The sequence below is a fragment of the Crocodylus siamensis genome, chromosome 5 (assembly GCF_052110815.1).
Source record: "Crocodylus siamensis isolate JL-2025a chromosome 5, ASM5211081v1, whole genome shotgun sequence".
In the NCBI taxonomy this organism is placed as follows: domain Eukaryota; kingdom Metazoa; phylum Chordata; order Crocodylia; family Crocodylidae; genus Crocodylus; species Crocodylus siamensis.
Window position 1 is genome coordinate 205,194,100 of NC_143399.1, and position 18,614 is coordinate 205,212,713.

Genomic DNA, 18,614 nt, shown 5'->3' on the forward strand with positions numbered 1-18,614 from the left:
ATAGGCTGCGGCTGTCCCATGCCCTCCTTAAACTTCAAAATGGTCAGACAACCCTCCAACAGCCCAGGAAGCTCTGCCAAGTCCCCATAATTCCACTACCTTAACCAACACAGTGGGACTCTGAAAAAGCAGGTTATTTGTGGAAAGAGCTGCTAAGGGCACTTTAATACATCCAAAAAGAGAGAACTTCTCTCAAGCACAGGCAGATGGGTCCAGGATGGCTGGAATTAAAAGAGAATGGCAGTAGGAGGTAGTAGGCTGCCCTGAGACCAGGAAACGAGACTGTTTTGCAAGTGAGCATCCTACACCCTGATGAGGACATCCATCTCCAGACAGGCCATCTAGCCAGCATCCAGAATGTCAAGTGAACAAAGTCAGGTTCCAGTGCAATGTGTGACACTGGTCTGGGGACATGTCAGAGAAAGATGCACTAGCGTGGTCAGTTGAGAGGCTCATCAGCTCAGAGTACCAGAACTACTGCACCCAAGCTGGAGCTACCATGATATGGCTCAAATCCTGTCTGAACTCTCTGAGGAGTCTGGAGATGGTGGGGAGAAGAGAGAAGGGGCAGAACAGCCCCAGGAAGAGAAATGCATCCAAAGAACATGAATTAGCACCTACCCAGAAGCAAAATAATTCACTCTTATTTTAGCACACACTGGGCGCATCTACACGTTCATTAATGTGCCATAATTACAGTGCATTAAGTTTAGTATACCGGTAATAACAAGTACTAACTTAATGCACCATAATCCATGCTACTGCGCATTAGTGCAGATGAACTGGTTTTTTGTGTGATGCTTAGTCTACTGTGCCTTAGCACACTTTTTGCATGATGGGCTAATGTGAAGTACAATTAGTCTAATGAGCATTTAGCATCTCGTGTAGATGCACCCACCAATCCTGTCAAAAATTCAGAGTGCTCTTCTACATATTCCCGCTCTGGCTCCCACTGTGATACCTAGGCTGGACACTAGGGGTGAGAAAAAGAGAACTTTTCTATACCCAGGATGAGAACTGGAGACCTTGTTTGATGCAGATACAGTTGTAACAAGGGTACTAAGTCAGCACAGTTCACAGGAGAGGCAAGACTGGAAGTAATGGTGCTTGGAAGAATATTACATGTACTTCAAGAGAGGCCCAGATATTGACCTACAAATAGCTTAGCCAGTACCCTGAACAGCTTCTGTCCCACAGCGTCTCATGCTAAGGGACAAGTTGACAGTAGAGGAAATGAAGGGTCCCAGTGCCGAGAACAGCTCTAAATGGTACAATGCCAGGGACAGTGCAGGCATCATAAGATGCACGAATGGCCTGTGCCTGCCTCCTCTTCCATGCTGGGTCATCAGAAAGATGCCTGAAGCAGACCTGGAGGACTGCTCAGAGAGGTTACAAGCTTAGAGATACAGATGACAATCTGTGCTTGGACTCCCAGCAGCACTGATTTCTCCCTCATGCTGATGGTGTTAAAGTGCAAGGGGGGCTGAGAAGGGAAACCACTAGCAAGGCAGCAGAGCTGAAGTTTGCTGATGCCAAGGCAAGGTAAGGCTGATTTTTTTCCAGGTTTCACTTGATGATAAGGAGAGGCAAAAGCCAATGGCTGCACAAGACTTTTCCAGTTAAAATAAAACCTACAATCTTCAGCCGCATTTCCATCTTTAAAGAGTTGTCTTGGAAAATACTACACTCTATGATGTGGTCTTCTTGCAGACGATAAGGCATCAACAACCCATGTAAAGGCAAACCAAAATGATCAGGGGCTTGGAGCTGTTTCCAGACCAGGACAGACTAAAAAAAGCTAACACTCTTTGGCTTGGGTGTAGACTACGTGAATAGGGAACTGTTGAATAGGGGATAGATCACTCTAGAGATACCTAGCTCAATGCTCTCTTTCTGTCTATAGCATCCATTTCTGCCACTGTCAGAGACAGAATACTGGGCTAGAAGGACTGCTGGTCTGACCCAGCATGGCACTTCTCATGTTCTTATGCAAACAAGTATACTTGAGTGACTGGTCACAAAAAAACCCAAACAAACCACCAATCAACAAGGGCTCCAAGGGTCTGAATCTACTGTGAAAGCAGATGTCCCAGACTCTAGGGAAGAATGTTACAGAAAAGTCCAATTCTTCAGAATATATATTTTTTAATTCTAGCTAGGAATTAGGAGCACTGAACAATGGGGCCCTTCATGTCTGACCTAAACCAAGACGTACAATTGGCATTTGTGCAACACTGGCACTTCATGCTTTCTCGCCCAGCCCTTTGCTGCACTACAACCCATGGGTCCTGTGGGCTGCCCTACTCTATCCTCAAGGAGTGGGGCAGGAAGCAGATGCTGGATGGGGGGGGAAAAGCCTGGTGGGCAGCAGCAAGAGAGAAATGGCACTTGGACAAGAGTCCCTCCTGGGCCACATGCAACCCACAGACCACCAGTTGGACAGCCCTGATAAAGTGTGGTCCTCTCCTCTCTCAGACTTCCTGGATGAGGGTTTTGGAAGTGGAAACAGTCATCCATAAACCTCCAGGTCTGGACAGAGGGGAAAGAACATGAGCTGCTTCAGGGTTTCATCTTTATTTGGATTTGCAAGTCACTGGATCAAGGTGGAACAATTTGTTCATCAGTTGTGTCAGGGAGCACTTAAGTCTGGCAAGGAAACACAGATGCATTTCCTCTGGCTACAAAAAGCTGTCATAGTAGTATACTCTCAACTGCTGACTCTATGCCATGTGCTGGCGTAAAAGAATCAAGGATACCAGAAGACATATCGTGCTGAGGGACTGTTGGGGACAATACTGGCAGGAATATGCTTAAAAAAAATTGATGGTTATTGGTTGAAAAAAAGGTGACTGCTGGAGGAAACCTCTCCTGTTGTAAAAATAGAATAGGATTAAAGAATATTGTATTTAGGAACCCATATTCCAATGTGGAAGGTAGGAATGGCAGTTATTCAACATTTTTAAAGCTTTAATTGATTGATTTTTTCCCTATATAATCCAAGTAAAGAAAGACTGATCACATATGGAGAATGGGTGTTAAACAGATATGTGCCTGAACCAGCTACAAGCAGAAAAAACACTGTCGTCCAGCCGGATTTCACAGGCAAATTAATTCATGGATTAAGACAGAATAGAAACTAAGCCTAACTCTTAGCACCCATGCAACCCTATCTGGGAGAGGCAGTCCTGCCCTTCCTCATCCAGTTCTGACTACTCAATGCTTCCCTGCCTTCATCTCCTAACAGCTCATGGTGTCTGTACTCCAGGCTGCATAATGCATTAACATGTGTTAAAGTGATCAAACACTGGCCTTTAAAAACCAAAACTATTCCTTCTTCCTCCAACACAGAGAAGTACATTTGCCCAGGAAAAAAAAAACCTGCTCTGGCAATAGCTTAGTATAAAAAAAAAAAATATAAGTGTTGCACAAAACACACTGTTCCTGATCTCCAGGATGTTGCTCACTTAAAGGGTAGACACCCACACTCGCAGAACATGAGGGCACTGCTGCTTTTCTGGCATGCATTTTACCTTGTGTACATACATGGTGTCTGTTCATCAGAAGTCTGATCCAGCTTGGATTATGAGTTTAGTACTGGCATTTAGTTTGGAACTAAATCCGGCTGTTTCAGTTCATGTCTTTCTGCCTAGGTGTTTAATTATCTGATCATTACAGGGATAATCAAGTTCCTAGCAAAGGTGATTACTGAAGAGAGGAGCAAGCTGCAACTGTACTGAGATTTTCTTTTCTCTCCCCATTTCAAATGGGACAACAGGTTTCAGTGCTTCCAACAACTGAGTACACACCTGATCTGATGTAAATAAAATATGCACCTGAAATTCAGTAAAGCTGGAATCACATAAGGACAGAGGTCACAGGTCATATTTCCCAGAGTTAGGTGTGCAACTGCAAACATCCCTTAGCAGCATGCAGAGATCTACATGGAATCTGTGTCTAACAAGCACCCCTTCAAGCACACACATCAAACTTGGAGAATCTGGCCCTGTGCTTGTTTTCAAAGTCAGTGACCAGTCAGTGCTCCTTCAGAGAAGGGATATTTACTGCCAAGATGTAAGTCACCATGTTTCTGAATAGGAGTCCTACAGGACACAGGGCATGCCTGCCCTGCTTTTTAAGCCTGACCCTCATGGTTGCCTTCAGTTACCCAGAGCCACATGAGTTATTCCAAGCCACTGCTTCCTATCTGTATTACCTTGTGGCAGCTATGTGCAATGCACAGGAGAGAAGCAGGTTGCAGACTGATTCCTGAAAGGGCACTGCTCAAGAGGGGCTTGTCTCTCTCTCTGTGCTTGGCTCTAATTACAGGAAGGCTGATACAAGAAATTGTAGTATTGCAGCTGACAGACAGACAGCTTCCTACCTGGGGCGCCCATGTGAATTGTGGACAAATTGTGAGGAAGGCTAGGTTAGGAAGGCACAGCCTCTGCTCTGATACCTATGAAAATGTCTAGAGGTGGGCTAATGTGTATTAAGACAGGCAGGTCTGGGCTAGAAGGTGGCCCTAAGTAGGAACGCAGAGAAGCTGCGTCTAAACAACAAGAGGAACAGCCCAGGTTCTGTGCTCCCTCCTGAAACTCTGCTGAGGCTGTCTGCCTCCTCAGATCCCATTTGCTGACCACACATTTTATAAACACATAGTAACCTTTCTATACCAATTCAATTTTCTTTTCCTAGATAAGGAATTATTTCATGTTGACAGAAGAAAGTCCCTCACCAGGAATGGTTTTATTCTTATGCCAGAAACAAATGAGAGCAAATTAAAAGGGGTGGGGACTTACTGCTTTGTCAGCTACTCCAAGGTTAACTGTCCTATGCCTACTCTTACGCTCTGGAAAGTGAAAGGTGCACTGTGGTGGCTTAGCTCTTTCACAGAGGGGACAGTATTGCAGTTCAGCTTTTGCTTACTAAGGGGGACAGTGAGGGAGGGGAGGTGTGCATGTGGGCAATCACTTTGGAACAGTGAGTGCACAGCAAGTCTGTGTCTCTAATCAATTTGCTGAAATTATGCTTTCATCCATTCCCTTCAGAACAATTGCTATTTGAATTCTTGAAGGTCAGATGAAGGTTATTCCCTACCCAATTTCTGACAGAACAGTTGTTACCTTTCCTCCTGCAGCCACTGTCTCTTCATCTTGTTCATCTGCAAGGTAAGAGGCACAGCATGAATCACACTGCCAGGAAATGCATCTGGATTACTACGCTTCTCTGATACAATTAATTAACTGGGCAGGATTGTGTTTATTTGGGGCACAGGAGGTGAGAAGGGAGAAAGGAGCATGGACTGTACATCAAAAACTAATCTCGTCGTTATGGACATAATGAGTCACACAAAAGAAAGAAGGGGATAGGAACAAAAATACAGGGCAAGGATAATTACAGTCTCTCAATGCTTGGGGATTCATAATTAATTACTGGTTAGCCTACTGCCCTGGATGCACCCTTTCATAATAGGCTGTAGGCAGCTTGTTCAGGTCTCTAAAATCTAGTGCCTAGCCAGCCATGTTCCACAATGATTTTCTCTGGTTCCCAGTAGAGAGAAAGAAAGGGTTTGCCTGAGAAAGGCTGACACACTTAAGAGCACACAGGATGTCTGCAAGAAAACAGCCTCAAGGGAGGCAAAAGAATTTTTTTTTTCCTGTTGCTGATTTGAGTGATAGGAGTTAAATATGAAGCTGAGACTTAACAGATGGAAACAAAACAGGCAGAGTAAAAAAATGTAGTGCTACAATGATCTTAACTGTAAGCATCTTTTCTGGCACCTTGTAAATACTGGTCTATTACAGAAGTAATGTAAAATAAGTTCTTTTTTTTTTTTACCTAGGTCTGCTACTGTTCCTCCTTTCACCGGGGTGTTTTCACTGTCTTTCTTTGGGTTCACTATAAAAGGTAAACCAGACTGAGAATCCAGTGTGCCCCCAAGTCAAGATACATTATAAGCCCACCAGTCTCTCCCATAATCCTAGAATATCCCCTGGAGTTACCACACTGATACACTGGGTTCCCCAAGTTGTCACTAAAGCATATAGCTGACAAACAGGGGTAGTGTTTTCAAACTGAAGCCAAGAAAACTATTCCATGGCCCAGTATGTTCCATGCCTCATACTGCAAAAACAAGCGAGTTACTACACTTCAGATTTAAACCATTAAAATAAATCCATTTTAAACAGCCACAGGAAACATAACTGCAAACAGACCAATGGTTTCTCTAGTCCAGTATCATACCAATAACAGTAATGTACAGTTGTCTACTCAGAGAAAAAAAACAAGGAAGTGCCTGTAATTCTTTCTTGTCCTTCAGTGTTCACTATTCTTCTGTCTTAAATCACCCATGCCAGCAGTTCTCAACCTTTTGTACCTTATGTCCCACCAACCATTTTGTCAAAAAACTTTGGTCCCACCACTATAAAAACAAAACTCCACTTTTTCCAAGAAGTTTATTTTTATGTTCAGCTGGAAATTTTGAAGGACATTAAAGTCCCACCTACACGACCTTTGCATCCCACTGGTTGAGAAACAGTGACCTATGCTACATAATAGACTACAACCCATTTTTACAATCAACCATATTCACTGCTAGTCTACACTTACATTTATAACAAGAGAGATTCAGATTTGACTAGAATTTATTAAGAAAAATATTACAGTAACAACTTATGGTGGTTGAGGAAAGGAGAACGGTGGCAGGAATTGAAGGAAAAGCCCAGAATTGTGCAAAAGAAAAACCTCCTCTCTGACTGTAGCTTTAGCTTGCTCTGAGATCCAGTTCTGGAAGTAGAACCAGCAGAATGCAGAATAAACTAGAGCATGTGTGAAGGAGAAGCAGCTTCCTCTGCTTTACACAGTTCCCAAAAAGAGTTGTCCCCAGAGCTTCTCAATGCTGGACAGCATAAACAAACTGACATCCCTTAGCATGGCAGTTAGATTCATGACGCTGGATCCTGCACATCTATCAAACCAGAATGACAGTTTGCTTTGCTGGCCATATGCTCACAGTTCGTGAGAGGTCAGATCTGCACAGTTTCAAAGGACAAAAGATCTATTAGTCTAGAGGAAGACTCGGCTTCGAAGAACTGCCACAGATTTCATTCTTATACGTGCTCGGGTTAGGCTTTGTTTTGAGCGGGGAGAATTACACAACTACCTCCTCCCCGCAAAATCACCAAGTACTGAATTCTTATCTGCAACTTGCCATAAAATGTCCCAGATGCTTTGCCCCCAAGGATAGTTATCAGAGCATAGACTTCATAGACATTAGGGCTGGAAAGGACCTTGAAAGATCATCGAGTCCAGCCCCCTGCCCAAGGGGCAGGAAGTCAGCTGGGGTCATAGGATCCCAGCAAGATAAGCATCCAAATTTCTCTTGACAGTGTTCAACATAGGTGCATGAACCACCTCTGGTGGGAGACTATTCCAGACCTTGGGGGCTCGGACAGTGAAGAAATTCTTCACTGTCCAGCCTGGAACATGTACTGAGCTTATTTTGTTCTTCACCAAGTGTTTACTGTATTAAGAAGCACTGGTCTCAAGTGTTACACCAAAAGATTAGGAAACTGAACACACTGGGTTTATCCCTAGCTCATTAACTGAGGCCATGTACAAGCATTACATTCCTATCAGGAGAATCATGCTTGTTGCTTCTCTCTGTAGAAGCAACAAGCATTCATTCAATCCCCCCTGGGGGAGACCTGCCCCACCCAGAAGGAAGATCCTGCAGGTCTCAGCATACTCCCCTCCTGGTCTGGTCTGGTAGGAGCGGGGAGCAGCAAGGCAGTGTTCCCCACCTCTTCCCCAGACCAGGGACTGCCCAGTTTGGGGAAGACTGGGGCTTGGCCCTGTTGCTGGACTAGTCTGGGAGGGGACTGGAACAGCAGAGCAAAGCCCCTACACACCCCCCAGACCAGGATCCCCAGTCTGAGGATTGAGGGCTGCATTTGCGAGGCTGCTACCACCAAGAGAAGGAAGGAGCAAAAGAGAAACTGATTCTTGCTCCCTCTGAAAAATCTATACCATATATAATTTTCCTTAGTTATAATGGGACATGCAAGGTCTTAGATATTCAATCTACCATGCTCTCATCTTCACTGGAGTTTCCATAAAACTTATTTCAGAGAAAGAAGGAGTTAAAGGTCAGTTTCATCACTTCCACCTTTCAAAACCCTGTTGAAACAGTAGCAGATGTGCACATAGCCCACAAGAGTGGGCTACTGCAGAAGTAGCTTCTCAAACAGTGAAAACACTGTATACAGTGTTCAGTAAATGTCTGACTATTCAAAAACCCAGTGTCACTAGTAGCATGCAAACACTATACCATTTTTGGGAAGTACCACTTCTTCTATGTTGGGTACAGGTGTTGGGTCTTCCATGTCCTTGGTAAGATCTTCTTGCTCATCCTCTTCTTTCTGACCTCTCCTTTTCCCATACAGACCTGCTTGTCTAAAACAGAATGAACACAAATAAATAGCTGGAAGGGGTACCTACCATGCATTTCAATCCCACCAGCTCTCAGGTTAACAGGGTTGGGTCAGGATGGTATGTTCAAGGTAACAGATGTGGTAGGGGTGGTCTTGATGATTTGTAAAAAGCAATATAAATTTGAAGAGAAGTAACAGTCTCGTGCTATACTATGGCGCAATTCCTGCATCCTGGTCAAACTGCAACTCAAACTGTTGCACACTATACAATTTAAATATCTCCTGCATAGTCAAAGAGGTAGTTTTCATCAAGTCCTTTCTTGAGCAGGGCTTCTTTTTACTACTGAAACAGCACCTACATTTCAGCCTGGAGATGACTACATTTTAGATACGAAGTGTTAAAACACCAGTGTTGATGTCCTTAATATTGGTGAGATTAGACAAGTTAGTAGCCCATTTTTCCCTGCTATTCTCAATTCCAATTAAGGCCCCAAGTTTTGCAGCATATGTTATTGCTCAATTGTGCAATTAGTAACCTGCTGAGCCAAATCCAAAAAATAGTTTATAAAAATGTCTAGAGGCAACCAGCAAAGGATTTTTTAAAAATCGGTCTTAGGATATCAATCTAGTTTCTCCATAAGAACATGCTGGGGGCTTCCAAGCTTTGAACTGATCCATTTTTGTACAAAATGTTCATTTGTCATTGAAATGAAAACAGGTCTACCAAAAAGCCACAACCAAAGTTTAAACACAAATATCAACTAAAAATCACTTCTTTTCTTTACTGCTCAAACCCTTGGTTCTTATTTCCTTAAATCACCAGTGCCATGAGACTTTTGCTTAAAAAAGGCCCACCTGTCTAATAAAATTTAGGAAGCCCTCGCAAATCTGAAACATGAATCATACAATAGCAAAGCTTCTCCTTGGAGGAAAAGTGATTTTCAGGACTTATTTATAGCTCAAGGCAGAACAGAGGGCAAGTCATTTACAGGTCAGCAAGTGCTAGCCTGTGTTAAAAATCTTCATTAAAATGTAAATGGATTTAAGCCTCCAATTAGTTACAAACTCCTCAAACTATTAAATAGTTTTAAATCCCATTTCAATTGGTTCAGCTCAAATACATTTACAAATGAAATGCAAAACAATGTAAGCCAGGTTCAGATCTTCATAGGTTTGTAGGATTGTAACCAAATCAATGAGGAACAGTGGTCCTTATTAGAAAAAGTTGCACAAATCGTAAGTTTGACTGCTAATGATACCAGCATTGCAATGATGGAGCTCATTAGGCTCAGTAATGATTGCACTGGGCTTGCCTTTATTCACCAAGGAGAAAGCCAAGCCTGCAAATGAGGGTATTCAATGTGCAGCATTAAAAATTCATGTAAACCTATTGCAAAAAGAGAGTTATGTTAACACAGCAGCTGAAAGTTGGGGAGAAGAAGAGGAAGGTGCTTGCTGAGCAAAGTTAGTCCCCAGCTGTGGACCCCAGACACTTACCCTTTTTTTCCAGTCTTTTTCCTTGATTCCACTGGAGTGGGAGGAGGGGAAGGCGAATGTTTTCTTTTCCTGGTGCTTGCTGCTGCTTTTCTGTCTCTCCTCTCAGGACTACGCACTGGCTGGTAGAGAAGCCAAGTTGTCAGTCAGTACCAATTACTGCAGTACTGAAATTGAGCAGCCTGTCACCCTCTCCTCATATGTCCTCCAAAGAGCTAAAAGCATTTCACTTTTAAACAGCATTACACCAACCATTAGGTTATGCTTCAGAGTACCTGCAGTTCTCAGCATGAGAAGTGCCTGACCGTTCCTATTCTCCTGTAACTGCTGGCATGGTTATGTGACAGACAAATGGACCTTTGCGAGGTTTGAATGCCAACTTTTGACTCATCTGATGCACTATGCCCATTCACAAGGTTAGATTTAACCTAAGCATCTGACACAGTAGGCTGTTGCTATGAAAGCTCATGCCTCTCTAAATCAGTTAATCTCCAAGTCCCATCTTCTGCCAGATTTAACCCGGAAATCTTAATTCTGAAAATAGCATTTTCATGGTCTTCCTCGCAACACTGGACAGAGGTAACATTTACAACAGTTTAATCATGATCACACCAAGTTTGAAGGAATAGCATGATCACACCAGGTTTGAAGGAACAGCAGACAGAAGAAACTTAAACTGGTGTGACTTGTACCAGTTTAGGCCTGATTTTTTTTTTTGTGGGGAGGGGAAGGGAATTGTTTTCCATTGGATCGGGTGAAGTTACCACAGTTAAAAGGTTTGCAGCATCTACTTGCATCCAACCCAGGGTAGCTGTTTATTTAAAGGTAAATGGGCTATTCCTTGCTCTCCTCTCCCATTGCTTAGTGAATGAGGCACAGACTTGCCCTAAGGTAACTGCACATCTGTCCAGTCCCGATGCCAGCATGATTTCAGCCCAGGTTATGTGTAGGTCTGCCCACATCCAGAGGGACAAATGAAGGTTAGTAAGCTCAGCACACGCAGGCACAGAGAAATTTCAATATTAAGTACCTGGACTGATTCTGAATCAGTTTAACCCCAATTTAAACTGTGTATGGAAGCAAAGAAAGTCTCTACCCAATATCTTCTGAATAGAAGAGACCTGCAATGACAAAGGAAGCCACCAAACCTATCCAAGATCTAGAAGTGTGTCAAGTGTACATGAGATCTGGTCGCTGGTTCCTGAAAGACTAGAAGCTAAATTTTTGAGAATTCTCATTTGTACAGCAGCAAGGAACATAATTAACACCGCTAAATCAACAAGTTACCCGCCAGCAAGGACACCCCATACCTCTTCATTCTTCATAGAGATTCGCTGCCGAAAACTCACTGGCTTCCTATTCTCATCCACTTCATAATCCTCTTCATTCATCCACTCATTAAATACATCCGTGTCCAAAATCCATTTCGTATGAACCTAAAAGGTAAATCCAACAGATCTCAATCCAGAAGAAGAATCCGACTCATGCTAGTATTTCTGCACCAGCTGTGAACTTGAACAGACCTCTATGACTAATTTCAGAAAGAAGAAAGGGAGTACATGCAATGCAGTTACTGAAGCCTGATGCTGCAGTGGTTTTCAAACTGTGGTCCACGGACCCTTGGGGGTCCGCAGACTATGTCCAAGGGGTTTGCAAAAGATGACTATGATCAATCAAAAGTATGTGAATACCTACACTTACAATTCAAAGGGTTTGCACCTCCATTTTAAATTTTCAAAGGGATCCACAAATGAAAAAAGATTGAAAATCACAGTTCTAAACTGTGTGCATCAGTATGTCCCATGGTCTTCTTGTTGGAACTGTACTGCCATATGAATGAGTCACTCTGGAACCCAGATGACAGTCATCACACCTTACTGGGATACTCTGGTTACAAATCAAAATTTGAAAATAAAGAGACTAGGGCTAACGGTTCAAATTTCTTAGGAGAAAAAGCTAGAAAGGGAAAAGATGGACCAACCCTTTGCAACGTTAGCATTTTGGGCAGACAACTGCAGTTATATAGATTCACTTATTGCCTAATTCTGAACTATGGCAGCAGCCAGCCCTCTGACATGCACGTGAAAGTCTGGGGAGTTAAACAACAAAAACAAAACATCTCCAGCTGAGATGTTTTTGAGTGCCCATTTTTGTCAACTAAGGCTTTTTAAGCAAAACAAATGGCTTTAATTAGCAAACAAAATCCCCGATACACTATCCTTGCTTTCATCTTACTTCAAAGAAGTACTACTTCCACCCTGGTCTAGGCTTCCAGAAGTGTGGAAGATGACCAAGAGATCCTCTGCCACAAGCAGGAAGGAAGGCAGCAGAATAAACTCATACAAATTTTTAAACTAAGTATGGAAGATCCTCTAGAAATCCTTGAACAAATACTGATTCATAAGAGAGACATCTCTAAATAGGCTTTTAATAGTCAAGATGGGCTCTTGAACTTAGCTTTTTATATTGAAAAAATGTGAAGTGTTCAAAAGTTATTATAAAATTAATTCCTCCTCCAATCTATCAAAGAAAAAATTAAAAAGCTCTCTTCAACCTGATCTGCCTACTTATGGTCCTCAGCCAATGGATAACAAAAACAGAAAGCATTTCATTTTACTAATCATAAATTGATGAGTTGTTCAATAACTGAACAAAGCAACCTTTATTATGTTTGTTAGAATCATTTCCTCATATTATTCTCTTTCAGTGAAATAAATCAGAAAACACTGTTCCACAATCAGACCTCCAGCCACATAAAAGACCTAAACAAGGCTGCCATTGTTGTTTCAGACCCTTACAAATTCAACAGACCAAGCAGTGTTGACTTGATTTTCATAGCTAACAGCATCAGTTATGGTCAGAGTTCCAGTTTAAGTGAGACTACTAAACAAAAAGATACTGACGCATGGAGCAATTCGTAAACGGTAATTGCTTTTCGTACACATGTTCAAGGGTAGTACAGCCTCAATATTATATTCGCAGAGCTGCCACAATTTCCTAAGGCTTTTGGCAGCCTGGTCCCTCCAAGAAACAGAAGCTCTGCATTGCGTGCTCAGTGGAGCTTGCAGAAATTGGCATCTACATCAGAACAGAGTCAATTCCTTCCTCCCCCCCTACCAATCCAACACCTTCACACGCTACAGTGAGCACAGGAAATTGGGAGAGGGAAGAAACAAGGGCAGCCCTCACTTGATTTTGCCGACCTAAGCCCAAAATGACTAACAGGTTATTTCAATCAAAGTCAGGCTATGCCTCCACCTACACTTAATGCCCTTGGAACTACAGAAACTGGTGTTGGTGACTCTAGAGGCATCACATTCTTCCCCTCTCAGTACTAAATAAATGCCCCAAGAGGCTGCTAAAGAAGTTACGCTGCTGGATTTTCAGACATTTTATACCGGGGGTACTCAAATCTGTCCAGTGGAGCTGTGGCATCCAGCTCACAGGAATGCCCCTGGGCTAAGAAATAAGGGGGTGTGTGGGGGGGGGGGGGTGTGGGGGGGGGGGAAGTTCTGCAGTCAGATCCAGCTGGACCGGACTAATGCTGTACAAGCAGTTCAGGCCCAGGCCCACCCTTGCACAGCTAGATACGGTTGCTCTTCCCACCCCTACCCCTCCGCCAGCACATCCGGATCCGGGCCAAGCTACTTCCTGCAACTAGACTGGGTGCCTACCACACTATCCCGGCATACCAGATTGAACCCACCAGCTGGATTTGTCCCATGGACAAACCTGGCATTGCTAATGTGGCCCACCAGGCAAAAAAAGGTTGGGCACTACTGTCCTATACCACAAGCTGAAACAAGACAGGAACAGGTTAATGGCTGCCTGCCATTAGCACAGCACTGAGCAGGGGCTGACAGAAGATGCATGCCTTATTTCCAGGGCAAAGAAGAACAAGAAGAAAGGCCTGTGGTCTGCTCTGGTCACAGGAGCAGTGGTTTTTTGTCTTACTGTGTGTTTAACCAAGTTATGCATGGAGGCAAGGGCCTGAAAAAGAGCCTGGCATAGATATAGATAGATGGTGGGACAGCCAATCAGCTTATACACAGACAAGGTATTCATCAGTAAGAGCAGCAAAGAAACCCAGGAACTTTTGGCAGGAGTGCTATTAGTGGACATTTACATGACAGTAGGGCCTAGAGACGAATCGCACCAGGGCCCAATTGAAAGTGCATTAGCCCTACTGTTCTAAGAAGACCACACTGCGATACAGCCCGTCTCAATTCCTCCTGAAATTTCATCACATTATTGCACTTTTCATGTCTGCCCCAAAGCTCAACATAATATAGCTTTGCCCAAATAACCAGCTGCCAAGCTGCAGCTCAGAGGAGGCTGAAGTTCACTTGTGAGAAATGAAATTCCTGTAGCATCAGGGACTTGAAAGGAAGCCTAAACAAATGCAGGAGCTGTATTTTGGATAAGGGTTGCATTGTGTGCTCCTGTAAAAATCACCACATAATATATTTCACACTGCTGCTTACTTTCAGCCCCAAAGTTTTCAGATGTGCAAACTATGATCCTAGAACTACTGCTTTTGACTTTTGCCATATTTTTACTCATAGCCGCAGGGAGCATTCCCCTCAGTCTTTCCCACTTCCAATACCACCTGATGATGTCACTTACTATGAAGTCTGAAATGTCTTTTCCCCTCCACATCCTACAAAAAACACAAAACAACACCCCCCCGCAAAAAACCCCAACCTCCCCCCCCCCCGCCCCCCCAAAAAAACACCACCTTCTCACCTTCCATGGTTTTTCTGGAATTGGAGGATCTTCAATTTCAGCATCTATATCACTAGCATGCACCCAAGTGTCATAGCTAAAAGAGAAATCAGAAAAGAAAAATGAATTGCTTCTGTGGGTTATTCATCCAGAAGAAAAAAGAGAGAGAGAGTTATACACAAGAGCATTTACTGAGCAATCAGAACATGTTCAAAGCAGACCACCAGGACTGAAGCATCACAAATGAATATCACGTTAACAACAGAAACATTTGCTCACTTCCCTTAGAAGAATAATCCAAGGAAATGCAATAGGTAAAGACAACAAGCAGCCCCATGCAGTCTGCCAATGTATCATTTACTTTCAGAGATGTACACAAGCTCACTGCAGTGAAGTGGCATACATTTCCTAGCAGCTTCAGACTTCAGTGGTCTACAGGGAATTTCTGAGTAGCTACCTCCTATGCTGATATACAAGTTTATTAAAGTGCTTCCTTCTCTCATTAGCTTGAATTCAGGCCGCCGAACTCCTACTGCTTCTCCTGCTGTGGAACCCATCTGACCATTATTTATCTGTTTCACCTACCAGTAAGACATCCCACAAAACCTGAAAATGATGATAAGGCTATAAATAAACAGGCCACTTGCTCTTTGCTCTGTTGCTGCATCTTGCGCTTTCTTCTAGACTTGATAATTACCAGGCTGTAGTATTTTTATAGAATCATAGAAAATGAGGGCTGGAAGGGACCTCAGGAGGTCACATCTAGTGCAACCCCCTGCTCCAAGCAGGACCAGCCCCAACTACATCATCCCAGCCAAGGCTTTTCCTTGCTTCCATCTGGCCTGCCTAAGTCTTGCTTGGTATATGAATGCAGTCAGTTCATAAACCTGACTGCAAGTGATCTCAGAGTGCATTTGGACTCTAAACAGTGCCTTTAAACACCTATGCTGGAAGGTTCCATATTTATTCTCAATAACTTTCAGATCCAATTGGTTTGGTTTATAGAAGTGGGGGGTGGAGGGTTGGGGGTATTTTCATACACAACAAACACCAAAAAGGACTTGAAAACATAGTTGTGTTCTGCTTCTTACACACCCCAGCAGAGTATTAAGGATCATAAAGTTGGAACTCCATTATCAGCTGTGCTTTTCAATGAGTAATTAGCCATAAGAACAAAAAGGCAGTAGACTCTCCCCATTTCCCAATGTCTTCAAATGAAGACTGAATGCCTTTCAGGAAGATAAGACCCTTCTGGCCTTAAGTATAAGAATTTACAAAAAGACAATGAGGCTCAGGAGATTTAGGTTCAAGTCTCAGCTCTACTAAACTTGTCATGACCTCTCTGTATTGACATAAGTAGCTATGTCACTGCAGATTTGTGTCTTAAAGGCATTTTTAGTTGAAATACACAAAGTTTCTGGATACAGTAAGAATGGTAGTATCATTTCTTTGGTATTAGGCAGCAGTAAGACCAATACTGAGCTTGTTTCTAATTCTAGTCTGCTGCAGAAGCCATAAAAAAAAATAAAACCCAATCATTTAGACAGATGGAGCATAAAAGGTTGGAGAGAAAAGAAAAAAAAGAAGAGGGCTTCAATTTTTTACATGGAACAAACAGGCCTGAAGCGATGGCAATATTCTGTGAGGGTAGAAAACAGCAGTATGGCTATCAGCCAGACTTGGGTATCACACGTTTGTTCTGGAAATCGTGATGTTGAAGTTCAATGAACTTCATCACAGCTGCAAAGCAGAAGGTGGACTGATACCAGGAGAAATAAGACTTGATAATCTAGAGGAATAGTAACTCTGTAGTAGATGATAAATTAAATCATCTGCAATTTCAAACCGAGACTTAGCACATTTCTCCCCTTTGACCCCTTTTCATTACCTGTCTGGGTAAAAGCCCCAGTGTACCAGCACTTGCTTATCCTTTTTCATCACAGGTCTCAACCATTCATCTGAAACAAGGGGAGGGAAAATGTCAGTTTTAGGTTGCGAGCAGACTCACACAGTAAATTCCTCTTCCATAATCAGACAGAACAGGGTTTATTTCAGTTGCCTCTGCCAAATGTCAGATAAGGTAGGGAAGCTGCAGCTCTCTGAAGATTCATTTCCTTAATTCATCCAGCTATGGCATGCTACGGGAAAGTAGCAAGACAGCAGCAGCCATTTCCCTTCAGATTCTGCATCTCACCAGACCAGGCTAAATAAGATCCATATGCCCAACCAAAAAAAATAGGAAAGCAAAACCAGACCATTTATAAAAGTATTTTGCTATAATCCAATTTCTGAAGAACCCAGGATTTATTTGTTTTTAACATGAAGTCTACTACAGTCCTTCCAGGTCCATAGAGTCTCATGTAAACTCACTGCTGATCTGTTCCCCAGAATAAGTGGTTTTGCAAAATGTATTTTATAGACTTCTGTTTCACTAGCATGCTACATCAGTATTACACTGGTAAAAGCACTCCCTACACTTGGAGGAAGTGGCAATTAAGAGGGGCATGATAATAGTCTTCAAAAGATCTGAAAAGCTGCCATAAGGAAAAGGGACAACAATCTCTTCCCCTTTACTGCAGAGGACAAGACAAAGTGGCAGCATCTAATTGCAATAAAGCAGATTAAGATTAGCTCTCAGGAAGAACTTCCTTGCTCTTAGGACAGGGAGGCAGTGGAATACGATCCAGGGATGTTGTGAAATCTCTCTCCTTCCTTAGAGGTTCTGAAGAGGTTCAATAAGGTTGGGCAGTGATGAACTAGAACGGTGGATGAACGCAACCTTTTTAGACTCAAGGCATCTCTTGTTAGGCTTAAGACACCCACTGGAAAGCGCTAGCTCTGAGTTTTCACTCATTTTTGACTATGAAAAAGATAATATAGTAAATGTTCTATTGCAAAGAACCTAGAAAGACCACAACAGGTCAATGGGCTCTTATTTGAAATGATTGGGTTTATCTTGTGAATCACATCTGCACACCTAACAGTGCTAACACTGCATGGCATCCTGCAGCACCCTTAAAAGGATCTTAAAGCAGCACACTGGTTGAGAATTACTGATCTAGGAGCAGCATTCCCGCATCTGTTCAAGGCGATGGACCAGACTACCCATGAGGTCCACTCCAACCCTATGATTCTCTGATCCTAGGGTAGCCACAGGCTAAATCTCCATCAACAGCTATACCTATACATACACACTTCAACTCTGCAGACATAAAATGAATCCTTATCAGATTAGCACTCTAGGGACTGGTCACTATTTGAGGGCTTGTGAGCAGCCACGTGAGGGCACTGTGTCCAAAAAGGAATGGTTTTAAGATGATGGGAAGTGCAACAAAAATGAGTTAACACTCTGGCCTGTCTACGCTCTCTCTCAGCCCACCTCCTAATGTGGCTGGCCATCCCTCTTTGCCTGCTGCCAGTCTGATCCTTCCTTCAGCTGGGAACCTGAAATCCCATAGAAAAGATCTCTTGCCATACAACAGCAGCATTGCAGTATGCCAAGGAGACAGATGCTCTGGTCCATGAGGATAAACAGATGTTGTAGCTACTGTTAAACTGAGGAGCCCAACCCTTTCCCATTTTTTCCTTGTCAACTGGCAGGTATCTACCGCCTCTCTGCGTGTCCTCAGTGTTGACTATCCAGTCACTAATTATTTCCTCTTACTACAATTTACATCCAGCTACCTTCCACAGGCACCACCCTTTCAAGACTGCTACTGAATACTAATCTGAAGGCTACTCTTTCAGTCAGATGAAGGATGATTGTGTAGAGAGAAAGGCAGGCTGACTTGCAGAATTTCCAAGACAATGCTAGCCTAGTGAAACAAGGAATCCAGTGCGTTTCCCTCCTGGCTGCTCACAGAGCTAGGACTTGAACACCTGCAATAGCAAGTGGCAGCGAGATGCTGGCCATACCAGTAAGAACACAACACGACTTTGCTTGGGTCGCAACAAGGGTGTCAG

The 18,614-nt window shown here is 43.1% G+C and overlaps 1 protein-coding gene across 2 annotated transcripts in view; it reads right to left on the bottom strand.

The window, feature by feature from the left end:
* SMARCC1 (SWI/SNF related BAF chromatin remodeling complex subunit C1) overlaps positions 1-18,614 on the bottom strand; it is a 139,963-nt gene that overhangs the window by 87,907 nt on the left and 33,442 nt on the right. For both annotated transcript variants that reach the window (XM_090048004.1, XM_090048003.1), the window contains exons 7-13: positions 16,540-16,609; positions 14,673-14,748; positions 11,237-11,362; positions 9,930-10,048; positions 8,330-8,454; positions 5,839-5,898; positions 5,124-5,161 (exon numbers count right to left, since the gene is read on the bottom strand). In XM_090048004.1, coding sequence (XP_089904130.1) covers positions 5,124-5,161; positions 5,839-5,898; positions 8,330-8,454; positions 9,930-10,048; positions 11,237-11,362; positions 14,673-14,748; positions 16,540-16,609 — 614 coding nt within the window. The remainder of the gene's footprint in view (positions 1-5,123; positions 5,162-5,838; positions 5,899-8,329; positions 8,455-9,929; positions 10,049-11,236; positions 11,363-14,672; positions 14,749-16,539; positions 16,610-18,614) is intronic.